At 35.0% G+C, this 22575-nt stretch overlaps 1 protein-coding gene across 2 annotated transcripts in view; it reads right to left on the reverse strand.

Annotated features, from left to right (window-relative positions):
• DLGAP2 (DLG associated protein 2) overlaps positions 1-22575 on the reverse strand; it is a 666966-nt gene that overhangs the window by 467992 nt on the left and 176399 nt on the right. For both annotated transcript variants that reach the window (XM_037813208.1, XM_037813209.1), the window contains one exon: positions 15693-15725. In XM_037813208.1, the coding sequence (XP_037669136.1) occupies positions 15693-15725 (33 nt within the window). The remainder of the gene's footprint in view (positions 1-15692; positions 15726-22575) is intronic.

The raw sequence follows: 22575 nt of genomic DNA on the forward strand, positions 1-22575 counted from the left end.
CATTTTCTGTCTAAGAAGAGAAACTGTTCTGGCAGACAGAGCTGAAAAGTATCTACAGCTTCTTCTTAAAGGAGTCATAAAACTCAAAAGAAAAAAAAAGAAAAAAAGAAAAAAAAAAGGAATCCCTGCCACTATCTTCCACTCTCTCCTTACTCAGAAATGCCTCTTCACCTCATCAGTCAAACCAACCTCATTTAGAAATCATTCATATGCCACACTTTTACTAAATCTGGGAAACATTGTTTTAAAAGACAACAGATTAATAATCATCATTACAATTATTGGTTTATATATATAACTATGCATAAAAATATTATTAAACTACTAGTTTAATTCTTGGAACTTCTTCAGATGCACAATTATCTTATTCCTCTCAGTATTTTCCCACCATTTAGCACAATGCCTGATGAATAAAATAAAAAAAAAAAATAACAATAGTAAGCAAATAAATAATGAATAATAAAACATGTAAGTCATTGACTCTCTACTATGTACCAAACATTATGCTAAACACTCTAATTTTCAAAATTGCCTTAAAATATTGGCGCAATTTTACACATGAGGACTTCAGATAAAGGAAGTTAAACAACTTGTTTTAAGTCCCATAGATACTCAGCAGAGAAAGCTGGATTTGTACTCAAACTTGTTTATTCTAAAGTCTGGACATTTACTTTTATACCCTCTTATATCCCTAATTAATGTTCTTTTTTTTCTTTTTTATACATATTTCTCTCTTTTTTTTAATTTATCATTTAATTTAACATTTAGTTTAGTAATGAGTAATCTGCCAAAATTAACTACCATGGATTTAGTGAAAAATTGGAAGAGGGGCATTAATTTGAATAACAGGAAATTGGTCATTCCTCATTACAATTTTGAAATTCCAAAAAATTAATCCCCATTTGCTTCTTTGCCACTGATAAGAAACAGTGTTTAATGATTTCTGATATTCAGAAATAGAGTTTCACTAAATAGGCATGCCAATGGTGGCACAATGTCATGGAAACCAAATTTTGCCCACGCAGAATATCTAGAACAGTAAAACCCAGGCTCCTAAAGAAAATATTTCGTCCTGTACATACATACCTATGTGAAGACACAAAATTTTAAGGCATAAAAAACTTTAAGATGAGGTGCTTTGGGTCCACAGAAATGAGGTTCTTATCAAAGCCCACACTTCTAATTAATGGCAAAAGCAATGGAATACTGGCTCCTGAGTTTTAATCGAACTCTCTTTCCTAGACCTCCTAGCCCCTACTTCTCCCAAGGAAAGTCAATAATCTTGAATATAAGGCAGGAGTCAAAATAGAAGACATGTATTTTTAAAAGCAGTTTTTTAAAGCCAAACCAATACTTGTGCATTCCATTTGTATAAAGTTGTGACTAGCAAAAATCACATTCACATAAGTGCTCTCTCCTCTCTCCCAGTGTATATTCTACTCTTCTTCATATTTCTACACACAGATACTTATGTTCCAACAATTTTCAAGACTTTACTTTCCTCTTAATTCAAGTCACTTCAATCAATCTCTTTTGTTCCTAATTCTATGCTCTTTAAGTCAGCCCCTTTTCTTACATAGTTTCCCACCTTGGTAAGAAAAGGCCCACAGTATTTCAAGAAAATAAAAACAACTCATGGTTGGAGGAGAGATCCATGGTGGGATAGGGCAGCAGGAGAAAGTTTTGAGTTATGATCAGCCCTGAGCTTGGTTCTGAATGGAAAACATAATACCTAGAGAGAGAAGGTAGAGGGCATTTTAAATATGGGAAACACTAGGAAAATCAAGGATAAATGGAAAAAGTCTGTGATCTACAGATGTTTAGAAAGATAGGGTTGTTTCTGAAAATAGTTCCCACCCCAGGAAAATATAGATTTTAAGATTCACAGATTTTTTCCATATACATTATCTCACATAGGCTGAGCCTCTCAACAAATAATAATAATTGTTCTTTCCATTTTTTAGAAATATGAGTGTAAAATCTAGTTTGTTTTTTTTTTTGCTCCAAGCCCACTAGTCTGCCCATTATACCACAGTACTTCTCCTATTTTAAAAAATATTACTTGAGTACCTGCAAATACTTGCATATCTTTTTTGCTTCCATATAAATTCACAGCTGGTCAAATCTTGACCAGCTTGAGCTCTTGGTCATCTGATCACAAGATTGGTTAAGGGGAGGGAACACAGTAATTCTGTGTTATAATATTTTCCCTTTCAAGATCATTCTATAAAGATGTAAAGAGTCTCAATCATTTGTTACTCATGAAGTTGCTAATGAGATGTAACAATCAGTGAAAGAAGTGAAATTATGAATATATATCAATAATAAAAGAAATTTCAGAGATGGGGGTTTCTAATTCCTACCAATCACTTAAAAAGATAAATAATATCTAAAATTCAGCCCAAATTTATAAACAAAAGCAACAGAGTGAATATTATAAAAGGGGTCAATGATTTTGACCTTGGGCATATGTCACAGCCTCTGAGAAACCCTAATTACTAATTACTAATGTCCTGATCCCCCATGTTGGATAGTCTTTCTAGAGCATTTTCAGAGAATCATAGAACTTCCTCCATCTCGATATTTGGCATAGCTCACTGTCCCTCCCTGTCTCTTTGTCCAGCTTGTGAGTTCCTTCAAAGTTGGAACAGTCTTCCATCTTGTTCTTTCCAGTACTCGCTGCAGTGTCTTTTGGGACTTATTTAATATTTGTGAAGTGCAGGCTGGAAAATGAAGAAAATCAAGGAGAAATGCTGGGAATAAGAACAGAAGGCAAAAGAAAGAAAAGGGGAAAGAGATTAGCAGAAAGGAAAGAACGATAGAATTTACGGTTGCTTAGAAGCTCAAAATGTTTAGTTTTAGTTATATTCAAATAAATAAGCCCTATTGTTTGATCAGGGTCCCCATCACCCCCACCTCCACCCTTGTCTCTTGTCTAGCTCCAAGGGTTTGTTTCAGACCAATAGACATGGCCATGCTGCTGCTATGCAAAATCAAGTGGAGAAAAAACTGAAGGCTTCACTCATGCTGCCATAGAGCTAACTTAGCCTGAAAGTCTAGGTCATATCACTGCCTCTTTGTTTTTGAAAATGTTTTGGTATCTAACCTGTAAGAATGAGACTCCCAAAGTGATTTTGATAATTGATAATTGCATTTGCCAGGCTATAGCACAAGATTAGAAAGTTAAAGGAAAGCAAGAAATAAGTTGAGATAATTAACTTCTGCATAGATAATTCAGTCTCAGGAAGTATAAACACTGACCTCTTCTATTTCTAGAAGTTAAGAAAGTCATAAGAATTCTTTTAAGTATATTTAATGCTCAGCAGAGCAACCAAAAGACATCAAGTTGGGGGACTTTCATGCACATATCATGAGATGGTATGGGTGATATAGTTTTGAAACAAAGTTCTTACTTTCAAAGTGGCAACATTCTAGCATGAAAAACAAGTGCCAGACCCTATTCTTCATGTTACATTTTTCTCTTTAGCCATTTTTTTTTCAGTATTGTAAAGAAGCTTATTGTGAATTACTAGGAATAATTTGAATTTGGCTCTACCTCAACATTCAGTTGCATATATTTTGTATGTATTTTCAATTCTAAAATTTGCTTCAAAATGCAACAAATAGGCATAACTTTAGTGATAAGAAAATAGGCAACATTTTATCTACACATAGTAAATATGACCTGTTATTCATATTATCTGGCAATCAGAAAGATACTGTATTTATTTATGCCTTGAGCAAATCAATGAGGTAAAATTGTTTTGGTGATAGCTGAATGCCTCAATCTTGAATATTGGATATTCTAAAAATATATAACTTTGCAAATTAGGGTTCATTTGTGCATTTTATACTATTCTGCATAAATGCATAATTGTGAGAATCTCAGACACCAGATGGCATATGCAATTCATCCTCATTTTCACTCTATCTTATATTTCATAGCTGTGGCTTCACCTCTGATTCTGTAGCATACAAAATTGCCTTGGTTGTTAATAGGACAAGATATCCTACCAGCCGGCTACATGTGATTGATTTAAAAATAAACAATAAACATGTATTAGGCAACTATTAAGTGAAAAGGACTCTGTTAGGCACTATGAACATATGAAGATGGAAAAGATATAGTTCCTACACTCTAGACGTTTACAAAACGAGTGCTTAGCTCAGTGTGGGACACAGAATATGCCCCCAACCGATTTTTATAGAGGTGAAGAAAAAGTGAAGAAATGCTAAAATGAAGCACAATAAAGAGATAAGGAATGCACCCAGAGTGATGAATGAATACTTTTGAAGACGTGGCAAGGAAGGTTTCATCAAGGATACGGTATTTGAACTGAAATCTGAAGTCTTTTTATAGACTTTTCTATTTTTAATACAAAAATATAATAAGCCTTTATAAAAAGGTTAAATAATACAGATTTAGATAGACAAAAAGTTAATACTCTCTTCTTCCCCTTGTCTGTGCAAACCCTAATCTCTGCTGAGATAACTAATGTAAACTATTAGGTATCCTTGGATTCCTCAATACCTTTTGCTTTGCTCAAAGTATATATTTAGATATCATATATTATATATATATGAGCACACCCACATTTATAAATACATACACATAAATTACACCCATATTTGAGTAAATACATACATGCATGCATATACATACATAAATACATACACACACACATATCGCTTTTCTCTTTCTAGTATATTTCTGCAAAACCATGGAAGTCCAGAGTTTGTTCATGGAACCATAATTTAGTATGTGGTGAGTAGAATATAGAGTATACAGATGTATATGTGGCTAAATGGGAGACAAGTTGGGGGTGAGATTATGGAAGACTTTGAAAGCCACTCTAAGAAATCCTGGACTTAGTTCTTTAGAAAAAGAGTAACCTTGAAAAAAATGTGAAGTAGGAAATAATATGATGGACTTATGCTTCAGAAATAGGTAATTACAGTTGCTCACGAAGACCCGAGCTTTTGGGCCAGATTCTCTGTCCTTTCAGGAACCCCAGGAAGGTGAAAGCAGAGACGCTGTCTCCTGCTCCACACCCTGCCCCACCAAAAGCAAGTGGTCCAGCTGAACATGTGCTTTTTTTTTTTCTTGAAACCAAGAGGATCTTGAATTTCTGCAAAAAATTCCAATAAAAGCACAGATTGCTTAGTTAAGTTATTGCTGAAATAACACATAAGCCACAAGTATAAAAGAAGGGAGGTGAAGCAAAAAGTTAAACTTTTTGAGCCTGGCAAAAACTACATCCAGCAGACAGTAGACAATGTCCCCATCAGAGCTTCTGGGGACTAAGGAATCTCCTTTGACAGTTTATCTGTTTTCACCCTGGTGACCACCTTCTTTCCAACAAGATTTTATGCACTTGTTAAATGAGGTAGGGATTAAAGTAACTTTACAGTGTACGCATGTATGTGGTGGGGGGTAGTTCTTCTCCCACCCTGTCCAGCCCATGAAAAATACTACAAAGTCCAATTAAGAGACTTAAAATTCATATGCAATTCAATCAGACAAACCTACCCTTCTCTGACAAAGTGAGATCATAGAAATCTCCCAAATTTATTTTTAAAAATTAATCTGCCAATCAAAGCAGACATTAAAATTCACAAAAATATTTACAATTTTTACCTATCTTCCTTAATTTTGTTTTTAAAAATTAAGCACATTCCACAGGGCACTAAAGTGCTAGCCACTTTATTTCCCCTAGATTTCTTTATTTTCTAAAATTTAACTTTTATCTTGAAATAATTTCAAACTTATACAACAAAAATAATTCAAACCCCATGCTGAGAAATCCAACACACCCACCCCTCCCCCAGATACCCAGATTCACCAATTTTAACATTTTGCTACCTTTTCTATACCCTTCTGTCCATCAATCATCTATCATCCTTCTCTCTATCTGTCTGTCATCTATCTATGTTCTAGAGATTTGAGAGCAGGTTGTACACATCACAATCCGTGATCACATGATACTTCCAGGTACATTTCCTACAAACAAGGATATTCACTTAAGTGCAGTTCTCAAGTTCAATAAATATCACAATTACATAAAGTTTATATTCTATATTCCAGTTTTTATGTCCCAATAATGTACTTTTGAGCCTTTTATCCTCTATTCTTAGATTCCATCCAGTATCATGTACTACATTTAATTGTCATTATCTCTTTACTATCTCTTTCTTTATTTTCTTTAAATTGTGGAAATACATATACAACAAAATCTTCCCATCATAACCCCTCCCAAGCATGCCATTCAGTGGGATTAATCAGATTCACAATGTTGCAGTAACTTCACCACTACTAGAGTTTCCCCTTCACCCCAAGCAGAAACCCTGCACTCATTTTCCATTAACTCCCCATTGTCCTTGTCCCCCATTCCTGGTGACCAATACTCTATATTCTGTCCCTATGAGTTTGCATATTCTCAGATATTTTCTTTGTGGTTACTGTGAAGCTTAAATTTAACATCCAAAATCCATGACAATCTTCTTTGCTTTGATACCAACTTAACGTCAATAATACAAACTCAATCTTCCTATACTCCATCCCCTCACCTTTATGTAGTTCTTGTTATAAACTACATATTTGTACATTATGAGTGTAAAACCATTGATTTGTTATTACATTTTATGCATTTTTCTTTTGGATCCTCTATGAAGTAAAAAGTGGAGTTACAAATCAAAAATATTATAGCACTGCTATCATATTTACCCATATCCTTTTCTTTACCAGATATCTTTATTTCTTCATGTGGCTTCAGTAAATTATCTAGTGTCCTTCCCTTCCAACCTGCAGAACTCCTCTGGTATTTCTTGTAGGGTTGTTCCAGTGGTGATGAACTCCCTCAGCTTTTGTTTATCTGGGAATGTCTTAATCCCTCCCTTATGTTTGAAAGACAGTTTTGCCAGATATAGAATTCTTGGTTTGTGATTTTACTGTTTTCAGCACTTTAAATATGTCTTCCCTCTGCCCTCTTACTTCCATAGTTTCTGGAAACTATGAGAAATCAGCACTTGATCTTATTGAGGCCGCCTTGTACATATGTTGCTTCTCTCTTGTGGCTTTCAGAATTCTCTATCTTTGTCATTTGACAGTTTGATTATAATATGCCGCAGTTTGGGTCTATTTGGGCTTATCCTGACTGGAGTTCCTTGAGCATCGTGGATGCATATATTCATGTCTTTTGTTAACTTTGGGAAGGTTTCAGTCATTATTTCTTTGAGCAGTCTCTCTGTTCCTTTCTCTCCCTGTTCTCCTTCTCAGACTTCCACAATGCATATATTGGTACACTTGACGGTGTCCCACAGGTTCCTTAGGCTCTGTTCACTTTATTTAGGACCATTCAAAAAAAAAAAAAAAGTCTTTGTCTGGAATGTCCCAGGTCTGATAACCCTCACTGATGATTTCTCTTCAGCAGAAATAAGTCCCAATCTGACTTTAACTAAATCACTGGCAAGGAGAATGGACTTAGCATGATGGTCTTAGACTTATAAATATCTTGGTTAAGGTTGTTCTCCCCAAGGAATGGACACATGAACAAAATGAGGATTCTCTTAGTAAGATGTCTGAGAGCGAACCAACGGTGTATGTTACAGTCAGTGTTTCTGTACAATAAGAGTATGGTTTTTATAAATAGCATCAAAATTTCATGAACTATACAGATCTAGCACACTGATTTCAAATATTTATGAGAGAGAACTGTGTGATTGTGACATAGTTTCTTTGTTCTTTCCTCACTGATGGACATTCAGGTTTCTTGTAATTTTCCTTATTTCAAATAATGACACATGCATCTTTTCTTATGTACATGTTTCAAATTGTTGGATTATGGAATATATACATCTTCAACTTTATTTGTTATTGACAAATTGTTCTCCAAAGTGGTTATACCAAATTACATTCCCATCATCAGTGATTGACTATTCTTATGTTTATAAACCTTTGCCAAAACTTGCTATGGTCATACTTAGATTTTGCCAATATGATAGGTCTGGAAGTAGAATGGTGTCTTCTTTAATTTGCATTTCACTGAGGTTTCATGTTGAATTATATTTCCTATGCTCATGGGCCAAGTGGGCTTTTTCTTGTCTAAAATTGTCTATTTATCACATATCCTTAGACATGTTTTTATAAAAAAGCTTGTCTTTTCCTTATCGATTTATATGATGGATAAGCACACACAGGTATGAGAGTATGCTTTTGTTATAAAAGATGTCCAACCGGTGGTTTGTTTTTGAACTTTGATTTTGCTGTCTTTTACATCCAAAAGCTTTTAACTCTTAAGTAGTTGACTGTATAAATCTATCTCTTTATGGTTTGAGCTATTTGAATCTAGTTTAAGAAATCATTCCTCATTCTGATATCATTTTGTGTATATATATATTATATATACACTTACGTATATATACACAAACATATACATATGCATATATGTATACAAATAAATATTCTACACACATTTCCAAAATTTTAATTTTTGCTTCTCCAATTTAGATCTTTAAACCATGTGAAATATATAATTACATATGATTAAGGTCAGATCTTATTTTATTATTTCATTTGAAAAGCCTATTATCATAGCACCATTGGTTTCTTTTTCCGTACAAGTGTGTAATGCCACAATTGTCATTAAATTGAGTCAGATCTAAGTTCTTTTTTTCTGTCCCACTAGTGTGTTTACCCTACAATAATACCACAGTGCTTAATTGCTATAGCTTCATATAATCTTAGTGTTGTATTATTCAAAATTGTCACGATTCTTCTTGGTCTTTTACTCTGATACGTGCATTTTTAGGCTCAGTTTGTCAACATTACTAAATTGTTCAGTTAGGATTTTGGTTGTAATTGCATTTAGTAGATAGTTTGAGGAAAACGAATTGTTTATGATGTGAAATTTCACTAATAAGGACAATAGCTCCCTTAAAGTGTTTTAATCTTCTTTTTTGTCCTACAATATAGCTTAATTTTTAAATATAGATACATTATACTTCCTTGGTGTATTATTCCTATGTTTCTTTTAGTTATTGTAGTTTTTGGACTGGAACATTTAAAAATTATATATTGAAGCAGGGCGAGAGTGCTCTCTCAAAGCTTCCTCTCCTATTGAGAGAGCACTCTCGCCCTGCTTCAATATATTACACTTCATGAATATACTGGTAGAAATATTATTTTGTAAATATAGATTTACATACAAAATATTATTCCCAAATTTTTTCTAGTAATTTGAAGATTCTTTTGGACTTCTTATTATATAGCCCATCAAATTATCTGTAAATAAATTTTTAAAAGTTATTTATGCCTTTCAATGACTTATCTGTATTATCTCTTTTCTTGCTTTACTGCAGTGACCAGTAGCCCCAATACAATGTTGAATAGAAGCAGTTACAAAGAGAAGCCTTTATTCATTTTTTACTTTAAAGGAAATAATTAAAATTAATTATAAATTATAAATTTATTTTTATATATTATTGTCATAATTATCTAATTACACATTATAAATAATTAATGCTTCTGATTTCATTTATCAGGAAAATTTTTATGATGATAAGTATTGAATTTTATGCAATGCTTCCCATCTATTGAGATGATCATTTGATTTTTCTCCTTTAATTTGCTAGGGTAGTGAATAACATTAATAAATTTTTCTAATGTTGGCTCATCCTTACATTAAAGGAATAAACTTTTTATATATTTTCCAATATCATCAATTTTGTTGATGAGAAAACTCCTGGCAACCATTCCAAGGTAAGCAATCTGTATATTCTGACTACATTTATGATTATTTGTCTCTGATGTTCTGCAGTTTTCCCATTATAAAGTATGGATGTATTCTTATTTATTTCGTTCCAGTCTTGGGAGTATTTGGATCAAAGAGGCACAACAAATTTCTCCATTCCAGAAAAATCTGAGCCTTTATTTCTTTGAATAATGCCTCTCCTCCATTCTCTTCATTTTCTTTAATCTTTCTTCCAGATTCAGACACGTGCTTTTGTTTCTCAAGTCACCTGCCCATGCATCGTAGTTGCTCTTTCACATTACTCTCTTATTTTTATGCAAAATTCTAGGTAATTTCCTCATATCTATCTTCTTGTTTATGAATTATCATTTTAGTTCTGTATAATCCACTTTATAATACATCTACTTAGTTTTCAATTTAAATGACTTTTTTTCTATATATTCTGTTTGGTTTTTAATATTTTTTTCTTAATGGATTCTTCTTTCACTACAGTTCTTTTTCCTTTGAAAATATATATAATAATTTTAAACATACCCAATTGATAGATTTTTTTCTACATAATTCTGTTATTTCCATTGGTTTACTCAGTGTTTCGTTTGTTGTGCCTTCTGACTCTAAGTGTCTTCATATGGCTTATAAGCTTTTATTGTATCTTTATCTAAAGTGGGGTTGTTCTGTTATGGGTGGAGGGCGAATCCCATGAGTCCTATGTTGTCAAAGATTCTGAAGAGATAATCTGTGATTTTGACTCTCCCAGAGCCCTAGGCTTCTGGCAGAAACATAACTGCTTCTGGAATGACTGTCATATTAACTTCATAATGTGGCCCTTCTGCAGCACACAGACAGGGTCAACTCAGATCTCACATCCATGCAAGGGGTATACCAGAAGTTTGTATTTCTTTTTAATAACTGAATAATCTATTCATAGCCCTGGACACATGGTACACTTCTTTTATACTTTCTTGGGCCAGTAGGTAGGTTTTCCTAGGTTCTTGTTTTTTTTTTTTTTTTTTTGTCCTTCATAGATAGAGAAGCTTGCTGTTATTCTGGGTTTTATTCAGGGGACTCAGTTTCAATACTTTCACCAATAACAACTCAATCTCACAAGGCACAGAGACACATCTCCCTTTTGCTTGAGCATTTGAACTTTAGCCCCATCCCTAGGCTCTTTTCTGGGGTTCTATTTTTCATGGACTACTGCAGACTCAGTTTGTGCTTATCATCTGCTTTAAAATTTTTCTTAATTTTTGGGATCTAGGTTATTTCCTTTCTTTCTTTCTTTCAAGCTTGGCTATGCACTGAGAACAATTTTTTTATATATATAAATATTACACAACAATTTTTGGTGTTTATAGCAATGTTGGGGTTGGGATTCTGCATCAACGCAATCTTCTCTGTTTTCTGATATCCTCTATCATAAAATTTATGAGGATCAGTATTCTCTTTTTTACCTTAGAAAATATTTTCTGATTTTTCACTAAAACACTAGCCATTTCCTGGTCCTGAAAGACAGATTGGCTTCAGTTGAGTACTGTTGTCTCTCAAAAATTAGTTGATTCTTTAGTTTCTGAGCAGCACTATTTTTTTAATCTAGAGTGTCTGGCACATGTTGAGAACATAATAAATGCTGGTTCTCATCAACTTACTAAGAATTACAATCAGGAAAGGACATTTTATCCAAAGTATACAATTAAAAAGGTATGATCTTAAAAAGAGAAGGGGCAGCAGTTCTATTCGAAAGTTAACATCCTTCATTTCCATGAGTAAGCCTGGAGCTGATAGGTGGTACAGAAATGCTGCTTTCTAAACCCTTCATTGTCCAGTTTCCACAAAGCAATCTTACTATTTTTCCTCTCAATTGTTCCGAGGTCTTAAAATCTCAAGAGAACACATATCAAAATGATGTAAAAAAAATGCGTGGAAAATTTCCATTGTTTAGAGCCATTTGTGGAGAAAATCTTGACTATCTAATATTGTATTTAAAAATCAAGTATGTAATGCTACAAATGCAGAGAAAATGCTCCACTTTTTTATTAATCATCAGTTATGAAGGGAAAAGAGGTAGGTTGGAGTCCCTGTATTTGTAGTAAAATGTAACAGTCTGTCTGTTTCTATCCAAAATTCATAGAACAGTAGGCAACTTGTGTTTCTAAATGATTGGGTGTTAGGAAAAAAAAAAAAACCCAGATTTAGAAAGAAAAATCTCTTAACTTAAACTTTTTTGTGATTTTTAAACCTGAATTTTACTTTCTAACAAGTTTATACATGCAAAATTTCATAACATTTTCCAGATTACCCAAGGTATAATTACGCCATCACAAAAGATCCATTGCCATTTAAAGTTTAGGTTTTAAGGCCTCTATCACTGAAAAATCTATCCTAACAATTTTGCAGCATGTCCCTTCATGCCAAGTTTATATTGTATTAGCTTATTTTATTTTAGTTTCAAGTGTAACTAAACATGCGTCTAAAATCTTGCTATTACATTGCAGTGGATTTCAAAAAAGTTCTACTAACCTTTCCAAGCAACTAATCCACCAATCATCCCATTTCAAAAATTCTGTTTGTTACTAGGGCAAATGGTACCACAAAATGTAGTAGTAGACAAATCTATGAACTAACATCTGTGGTCCCACTCAATGCCCTTAATTTCCCTGTGCTCTTGCTAAAAAAAGCAAGTGGCATCATATAGTTGTCAAGAGAGTTTGAAAACGATCATATACTTTTAAATTATTTTCCTAATTAAATTGACAGATATATCACACAAAGCCTTTAGGGACACTTGCTATGTAAAGATAAACTAAAACATGAAATCGCTATATGATATTCAGTTACATTAAATGTCTAAAAGATAACAAGAATCAGTAGGAAACTGATGGGAATTGAGACAGTTTTACAATCAAATTAGGAAATCTATTCTAACAAATGAGCTTGCTCTTAGCAAATGTTACATTTTATTTATTTATAATAAGTCTCTGGTATAATATTCAAGATAAGCAAAACATTATAGTTACTATGCCTCTGCAAAGGGCAGGATGAATAAGATTAACCAAAATGCCCCTCAACTTTCCTGCAGTCACCTATTTCAAGCATTCACTGGGCACTGTCTATATTCTTGGTAGGAGAAAAGGTACCAGGTCCTGATAAACAACAATAAATTCCATTAAACATTTTCATCTCATGAAAATATGGTCGTTCAAGCTTCAGAAACCTTGCCATTCTGAAAATGTAAGCAATTTGCATATGAACATTCTGAACTCTATTTTATATACAATTAAAATTTAAGTTCTCTGAAAAATAGGCCACACCATTATAGAGATCCACAATTGCAGAATTCCAGGTCTCGAGCTTCCCGTAAACTTTGTTTCTGGTCTCATTTGTTTGACAGATATTATCACCTGAGACAATGCTAATTATTCAATCTGGAGAGAACTAGCTTTCACCCAAAGAACTAATCATTAAAATGCAAATAGGTGTTTCCCACTTCACTGGTTTAGCAGTGAAAGACTGTTAACAGCTTTCTGACAAGAAAGAGAGAAGCTAAATGGGTTGAGGCCTTAACCTTCTGGATGTAATGACTACAATGCACCAAGATCAAAGTTGTATGTTCTGTTGCCAGGCTCTGGCTCGGATCATTTCTTTGCAACAACATTTACGAGTTAACTAATAAAAGCTGCTGAAAAAATTACTGAACAAAAAAGCTGAATTCAGATTCCACTCATTGCACCCAGCCAGCACTCACTCATACTAATTACTTAAATGATTTAAAAATTTATGAATATTCATGGCAGTGCTTATCAAAAAAGAATGCACAGCTGAGACCATGCCATCAAATCCACTTGCATATCTCTAAAATGTTGAAACAGCGTCATAGAACCATTTCATGCTGGAGATGGAGGGGAGGGTAATGACCGCTTATTGCAACCCCTTACCCAAAAATCTCCTCTAGAGCATTCCACAGATGATTAACCAGCCTCAGCTTGAATTTTTTTGCTACTAACTCTAAAGGTCTCTAATTGGACATCTAATTATTCTTATATTGAGTCAGGTCTTTCTCATTTTAAATATTTACAAACTGATCTGCCCTCTAGAGCAATAATGAACAAGTTTCTTCTCTCTTCTCATGACAATTTTACACATTTGGTATGCATTGACAGTATTTGTGACATGGAAGTTAAATAAGGGCAGATGACTGGGGAAAATCTTCATCCATGTCCTTATCTTGGAACATGACTTATACTGATTCACTGGAATAAAAATGTGCTTATCATTCTAGTATTCTACCATTTTCTAGCATATAGCTGAAAAGCACACTCCATATAATCCACATATCCTTTTCAGAAAACAGACATTTATTAGAAACAAGTAGACAAGAAAAACATGATGAAATTTTAATAAACCACTATTTACAAGATTTTTATATTTCACAATTCCTCTGGTATACGTAGCACAACGACAATTTTTAACAAAATATAAAAACGGGGGGTGGGAGGCACAAAGGGCATTAAACATGAAGCCAAAGCACAATATGCATTTCCCCAGTGAGGGAAAGACAATGAAAACTTGTAATGATAAGAAACAATAAAAATTTTCAAACACCAGAGGCACATAAAACAAGCTGGAGAACTTTACCAATCACGTCCTGCAACAACCTCAATAACTCCAGGAGAGAAGTCTGTGGATTTCAGCATTTTGAAGAACCATCCTCCACAACCTGAAGCCATCATTTAATTGTTCTCCTGGAACAGTAGTTCCTAAATCTAAAACACTAAATATTTTTTTTTGACCCTGGATATATCAGGTGTCCAAAGTTTGATGTCTTACATAAAAGTAAAGCTTAAGACTTTAAAATATAAATTAATAGACTTTATCATCATTGTGTTTATATACTCTAGACTTATTAAACAACATATGAAGAGTTTTGAAAACTCTGTAACAATACTTAACCACAATATTGGAAGAATAGAGCATTTGATTTCCAAGTTAACCCTGTATTCACTTTTTTTTCAACTTATTGGTAAAAATCTTTCCAGTAAATATTATCAAGCTTCCCTAGCACTGAAAATATTTTTTAAAGTCTTTAATATGAAAGAAAGGGCACTTAAATAGTACACTTTTCACATCAGATTTCATCATCCCAAATGGTAGATGTAACAAGAATTGGGTGACCTCTTCTGATGAAAAAGCACATTTCTGGGACATGACTTTCTCCTTGATACCCCAAGACTGACAAGTTTTCTAGCCTGTTTGCTTCTTTCTACTGAAAGCAGGCTTCAAAATAAAAAAACTCTGGATAACTCAGAGTTCCTGCTAAGGTGCTCAATGTTTAACACATTTTTTTTTTTATTCTTTCTTATTACCAAATTGAAAAAATATTACATAAATTTTGGCTTTCACCATTTTAGAACATATTTAGCCAATTATATATATTTAGGAGCACCCCTTTTAAATGTATTTTAGACATATGAAACTTTAGCTGAGATTCAAGTTATAATATACTCTTTAATATCACAGATTACTTATCAAAGTTTGATACACTTTCCTCTCATCTTTAGTCATTAATTATAATGTATTGTTTGGCCAGGTCTTCTTTAAATTCAGGCTTATAAGCACATTCAACTAATATATTTAAAGCCAGCAAATAGATTTATTATCTGGAAACTACTGTCTAAAATTTCTATACCTAACAAGAAAAGATATAATTTGGCTGATGTCAATTTTTCCTTAGAGAATAATTTCTGCCTCAAGTGTATCCAGTGCTGTGTTCTCTTTATGTTAATACACTCTTTCCATCAAACACCACCAAGTATATTTTTTTCATTTCTTAACATTCTCTCTAATATATTTCACAGAAGTTTGTCACTGTCAAATACAGAGTATGAGCTATAATATTATTTCACCTTCACCATGCCCACATGAGCAAGTAAGGTAAAATGCACTCACCTTCCGGTTCCCCACAGAGGGTGCACTGTGACTCTGCAAACCAAAAAGAGACAAAAGAGAAAAGTTGTTACTCGCACCAGTTTTCATGTTATACGGTTAAAGCGATTAAATAACAACAACAACAACAACAAAACTGCAGCTTGCTGCAATTCTACTGTACCAGGTCACAGATATTTCAATATACAAAGCCAGTTCTGACCTTGCACTTAAGCAAATTTTATATCCAAAAAAATCCACAAAGTTTTCATATATTACATTGTATTAAAATAATGATCTCTCTTTGTTATATATATTAAATATATTTCCCTAATGGTATATGGCTCAACCTATGCACATTACTTAGATGATATAAGAATGGTATAGTTCATCACTTAATTTTAATATGTAAACCCGTACTTTGTTTACAACTGTGTAATATCTTCTTTCAGGTACAAAAATTATGAGCAAAAGTATACCATGTTTCAGTTAAAGCACTAAAACCTACAAGTATTTATTGATTGTTAATTAGTAAGCCAACAACTTTGTATTAGGCTCTGCAGAATATACAAAGATAAACATGTTTTGTTTATAATCCTGTAGTTTATAATTGTGTTGGGAAGTTATAACAAGTACACAATAAATACAAGTGCAAGGCAGTCTAAAATATGTATGTTTTCATTGGAAGAATTCAGACTTTGGGGCCAGGTAGACGTGCATTCAAAGTTAAGGCATCGTACATCTTACTGAGTAACTTCGAGCAGGTGACTTAACCCCCTCAGCTACCCAATGGGAACAGTGATCTCTACCATACAGGAACAGGGGGTAAATGGGCAAATTCATTACAGGAGCTATACAGTGCTGACCTACACCAGGCACTCAAAAAAATACTGCTTTCCTGCTATTCCAACTCCAAAGAGGCAAGCATGTATTCTGTTTTTGGTGACTGGAAAGGATTCCTAGAGGGGTCATTATGTGGGCTGAATATTGAAGGATTAAGTAGGATTTTCAATAGAGAGAAACATAGGAAGAGAACACTCCACGTCAAAAGTAAAGTCCTGAAAAAAAAGTCGCAAGAGTAGAGTGACAAATAGAACAGTTTGGCTTGAAGACAGGAATTGTGAAGGGGATTAATAGCAGATAAGGCTAGGAAAATACATTGAGAAGAATTTGGGAACGGATTTGAACACTGTAAAAAGGGTTGAGTTTTTTTTTTGTTTTTGTTTTTATTTTGGAACCTATGATGGCTTTTGAGCTAGAGAGTGACAGCAGCATAATTATTCTTTAGGAAGATCTCCATGGTAGCAGAGCACAGGACAGATGAGAGTAAGGAAAGACCAAAGTCAGAGAGTGAGTGAGAAGGCCATTACTTCTCCGCACTTCAGGGCCTGAGTTGGAATGTATTTATAGTAGGAGTGGGAGGAAGGTGGATGAATGGAAGGGATTTTGTTGGGAGTATAACAGAAAATAAATTGTTATTTAAAGTAAAACTAACTCTGAGCCCTTCTAACTTTTAGGAGTTAGGACCATTTATACCAGAGGGTAATAAATCTTTTGACTGCTCCTTTCCCTTCATAGAAGCTGGTAGAGGAAGGAGGTAAAAAAGAAAAGATCTCAACTTCTAAGGCTTTTCCAGTTCTACTATGGCTACAGGGCAGGACCTAAAGTATATATACCTTTAAATATACAAAGAGGAGCCCAGAGCTAAATTAATATGCATAACAAAATTGGTGGAATCCAGAAAACGGGGAAACCAAAAGTCTAAAGAAAATGACCCAACCACATAGGAAGATTACAGCCTTTAATGACAGTGGACCATAAATGAAGTCTGGCAAATACACAAATGCCTCATATGAGTGATGTTCTGGGTGTCTGGGGTGGTATGGGGCAGCTGGCACAAGGCAGGAGGCAATCCATCCTATGAACTATTTTTGCTAAAACAAGTCCTTCTGTCCAGGGTTATCTAGGAAATACATAAACCACCCCTTTCCTAAATACCTGTAGAAAATAGGAAAGATAAGGTCCTTCACAGTGTATAAAATTGATGTGCCAGCTGTGCTCCAAGAGTTTCCCGTCCCCAAAAGGTGTACTTGAATTTCAAAGGATGGGGCCCCTAAGCTGACATTTGGGTCACAGAAGGATCAACAAGATTTGTGTGTACACCAACATATACTGATGGAAGAAGGAGCAGAGATGGAGAATACATGAGTGTGATACGTCATGACCAACACATTCACGTTCCCAGAAGGGGAAAGAATACCTTCAGGGACCCACAGAGGGGAAACACAAGTGAGGTTTGCAGCTAGTACAGTAAACTGCACTTTGCAGTAGAATTTGAAATCTGAAAGTATACAACACTATATATATGCACAATGCCACTGTATTTTATTCTTCCAGAAATCTGAAAGGACTTCTTCCTTTTACTAAAAAGAGCTACTAGCAGGAAAGTTCCCAGAAAAGAAACCACTGAGTCATAAAAATGAAATTGTTTTAAATAAGAACATTAAGCCCTGAAAATTCTATTTTGGAATTGAGATTCTAAAAGAGATCTTCAACTGCAGAGCTGTTTATTCCAAACAAAATACAAATATAAATGCTGCATACTATGTCACCTTATTGCAAATTTATCACAACCACTCCCAAATTAGAGATTCTGTTGAGTCCTACAATAAAGAAACCTGTGCAACTTTATTTAATCAAGAAGTTTCTAAATTTGATCACAGAGACTGTTTGCACAGAACATTTATTAATATGATGCTGAACATACACTTAAGGTAACAGTGAAATCCTCTTACTGCCTTACTGTTCAAACGAGGCAACAGAAGCTCAGTGTGGTAAGGGACCTGCCCAAGGCTGCGCCATACAACAAGAGCAGAGTCAAGGCTATAGGTGTCATTTCTGACACTGCCTCTTTTCTTCATGACACAGAGTGAGTGGAAGTTTATCACAAAGTAGAAATTGAAATCCTACGTGATTCACTCAGGGAGGCACATATTTCTGCACTGAAGAGAATGGTTGACTGACAGAGCAAAGCTGTGCTCTGGTGCCCACTGAGCAGACCAAAGACTGGAGAAGGATAAAGGGGTGAGAGCAGCCACGGATGTGGCCTCAGATCCTGCCTCATTCACAAATGCTGAGGGAGATCTTGACTGCTGGCTTCAGAGCTGCACACTGTAAAGCACTTAGGAGAAACAGATTTCCCTCCAGTTCCACCCCTGGCCATGACCCAAGTCTCCCATCTCCCCTGCTCCTTTATTAGCCTAGGCAATGTACTTTGGATGTGAATCAGAAACTGTGGTTTTGTACCTCTCCTGGAAGGCTAACTCAATTTTGTGTTGAAAGTGACCCACAAATATAGGATTGTCTCAGTGGATTTAATCTCAGTCAGAGATTTCATATATATATATGGTTTGGATGCCATTACAATATATTTTAAATTATCCATCAAGTTCAAAAAGGTATGCTTAGTAATAGCACAATAGCTAATACTTTCAGTGGGTTCAAAAAAGTATGCTTAATAATAGCACAATAACTAATACTTTCAATGAATTCAAATGTTATGAATCAAAGATAATTCAAAGACTTCAGGAACAAAGGTATTAGCTTAGCCAGTGGCATATTAACTTCTCTAGAATGCAATTCTTCAGCAAATCCCATTTCAAATTGAATTATTAATGCATATAGGCCTTATCCTTTAAAAAATATTGCCAGAAAGATTATAACTAAGAAACTGTCATTCGGTGTATTAAAAGCCTAGGACACAAAGCAACTAAATTCATCATTATTGAACACAATGTGACAATGTTTCCATCAGAAACATTCCATTACACACTATAGGAATTTTTAAAGAGATATGGTGAAGTTCTGTGGTTCTTTATACAATGCTTCCTTGGGGGAGGTCAAATTTGAATTGAAATAAATGACTCCAGGGAGCACTTGAAACTAAATGTACTGGAGTCTGCCGTGCAAAAGAAGTTAATATTCTGACATTAAGGAACTACCAGCCCAGAGTAAGAAAGGCTTTCTGGGTCAGATTCCTGTTCCCTCTGTTTATACAAGTCATATTTTAGTGGAATTAATATTATTACAATGAGAAATATATTCTAAAATAGCAAGTTAAGCCCAGACCAATGATCCATGCTAATGGTGGCTTGTTGACCTCATTATAACGACATTTACTCGTCATGATAATTCCCTGATTGCCTCAAATCTAAGTAGTCTCTCCAGTCTTTGAAGTTGGAAAGAGCCAATTCTCTGTACTTCTCTGTGTTCACTTTCTACCTCAGTATATATTTATTGAGAGGCTAACAAGTGCTAGGCCTGGTAATGAAAGATGAGCAGTGCCTCTGAACAAATGAAGAGATCATAGTCTAACAGAGTAAACAATTGTCAACTAATTATAACAAAGCAAACTGAATGTGCTGACAGAAATCCGTACAAAGTGCTATAAAAGTGCACATATTAGAACTGTTTATTCTGCCTGAAAGATTCTGGAGAAGTTTCACAGAAAAGTAGTTATTTGATGTGAATAAATATTTACTGAATGGTAGCAGGAGAAAGCAGAGAGAAGTGCATAAACAAAGGTACAGAAACTTAAACAGTATTTTCTCTCTTCTAAATGAGAGCAGGATTCACATTTATTTATTCCCTGCATTATGTCAAACACTAAGCACAATGTTTTACATATAATAAGTATTGATACTCAGTGATATTATTGACTTAATAAACCACTTAAAATTCTCTTTCATTCAATAAGAATATTTTGAGCCCCAATTATATTCCTAGCACTGGGCCAGGTAATATGAATAGGGATATATGACAGATGATTCCTCGCTTTAAAGAACTTACCATTAAAGAGGAAGACAGTCTTTTAAACAGGTAATTATAGTACAATATTATAATGGCTAGAATTAAGGTATGCTAAATAAAGATGCAGCAAAGATGAAGCAAAAACAAATAGCTCAGTGCAACTGTGAAAAGCTTGACAGGAAGTGTTATTTGAAGGAGGCTGGAAATACAGGAGTTTTCTCTGTGGTAGGTGGGGAGAAGGGCAGTCCAAGGAGAGGAGACTCTGGACAAAGGTCCAGAGTCATGAAATGCTTGGCATACTTGGGAAGTGGGAGGGGAAAGTGGTGAGACTGTTTGGGAAAGAGGGACATTTGGGCGGGATGCAATGGCAAGCCATGGGGCTGCAGAGGTAAGTAGGGGTGTAAGTCATGGGAGGCCATTTCGGTGAGAGTTCTGCTAAAATGTAAGTGGCTGTCAGTGCACACTTGTGAGTCAGGGAACATTGTAATATTCATTTCCCTCCATGAAGTTACAGTTTGCAATAGAGAGGACCGAATGGCAAACAGACCAAAGCAGCAGCCCTACTCTAAAAACACAAAGCATCTTAACCACAGCCATGGCCACAGAGAGAGAGCAAAGAGGTCGGCTGCAAGAGGGACAGCAAACACGATTTTGTGACAAATGAAGGCAGGGTCAGGGTGAGAGGGAAGAAGATGATGATGATGAAGATGGGGGATATCAATAACAACAAGATCAGTGCCTAAATGTGCATCAAGCCCTTTTATAAGCTCTTTACATGTCGTAATCCATTACTTGACTTTAAGACTAGTTTGAGAAATTGAGTAGCTGATGGTGTTATATTTCAGTCACAACGTACTACAAAAATAAATATTTAGCACATGAGTGTAAGGGAAGACAGTAAGGATGTTGGCCATACATATAGCCAGTGTTTAAATCCTGGCTTTCCACTGGATCAGGGGATGCACAGCTTTATGCAAGACGGTTAACCCTTTGCACCTTAGTTTCCTAGTCTAATGCTTAACTAAAAGAGTTGAGCTGCTGTCGGTCATAAATTAAATAAAATGTATTTAACACACACAACAGTGCCTGGCACTGAGTTGGTGCTCAATAAATGATAGTTCCCTTGCCTGCCAAGACTTGTGCTTCTAAGATAGAGGAGCACGTGCCTTCTCCCTGCACTCCTTCAAAAGCCTCTGGGAGGCATAGGTTCTAGCTTTAGTCACATCAGTGGGATTCCACCACAGCAAACAGTGTGCTTCCTCATGGAACCCAACATGACAGAATTTGATCTATGTTATCGCCTTTTCCCTAAGGAACAACCATTAAAAAATTATTCACAATGTAGATGAAAATTAAACTTGATACACTGTGGATTCATCATCATTAGTGCAGAGTCCCATTTAAATTAAGAGAAGACTACACTAATTTATGCTAATTGACACAAGATTGAGAAATCTGCCTGATGACTTTATGCATGTATAATATATACCTGCACCAGATGCAGCCCCCATGAGAATCAGCTTATTTCCAAAGTTCCAAAACATGAATAGGGAAAGCCTAACCCACTCTTTGGCATAGGGTATGAACCATATTTTAATCTTTCAGAAAACAGGAAAATGCTGCATCTCCTGTGTGAATTCATAAAGCCTTTAATCTATGGAGGTTATTCTAAATTTACGTACATATTTTTAGAGAGGTGGCTTTCAGCCTGGGATATGAAGCAACACATGCACGTGCACGCGCGCACACACAGTATCTCTCCCCCCCACCCCTTTCTTTCTCCCTCTGTTTCAATGTCTCTGTCTTCTGCTTTAGCTTGTTGACAGACCTACATGATACTCTCACCCTTCCCTCCAGCCTACAAGGTCCATTAGAGGTTAGGGTGAAGTTTTTTAGTTTTTTTTTTTTTTGCAGCAGGAGATAAAGAAACCAGGGAAGGCAACTCTCCAGGGAGTGCATGGGAGGAAACAGCTGACCTGCATATATAAGTTCCAGCAGGCTGCTGCCAAGTGCAGACTGACATAGACTGTGGCAACTCAGCCAGAACTCCAGGCAAGGCCAATTTCAAGACCACTGAGAATAAGACACCACTTCCCTA

The sequence above is a fragment of the Choloepus didactylus genome, chromosome 20 (assembly GCF_015220235.1).
Source record: "Choloepus didactylus isolate mChoDid1 chromosome 20, mChoDid1.pri, whole genome shotgun sequence".
In the NCBI taxonomy this organism is placed as follows: domain Eukaryota; kingdom Metazoa; phylum Chordata; class Mammalia; order Pilosa; family Megalonychidae; genus Choloepus; species Choloepus didactylus.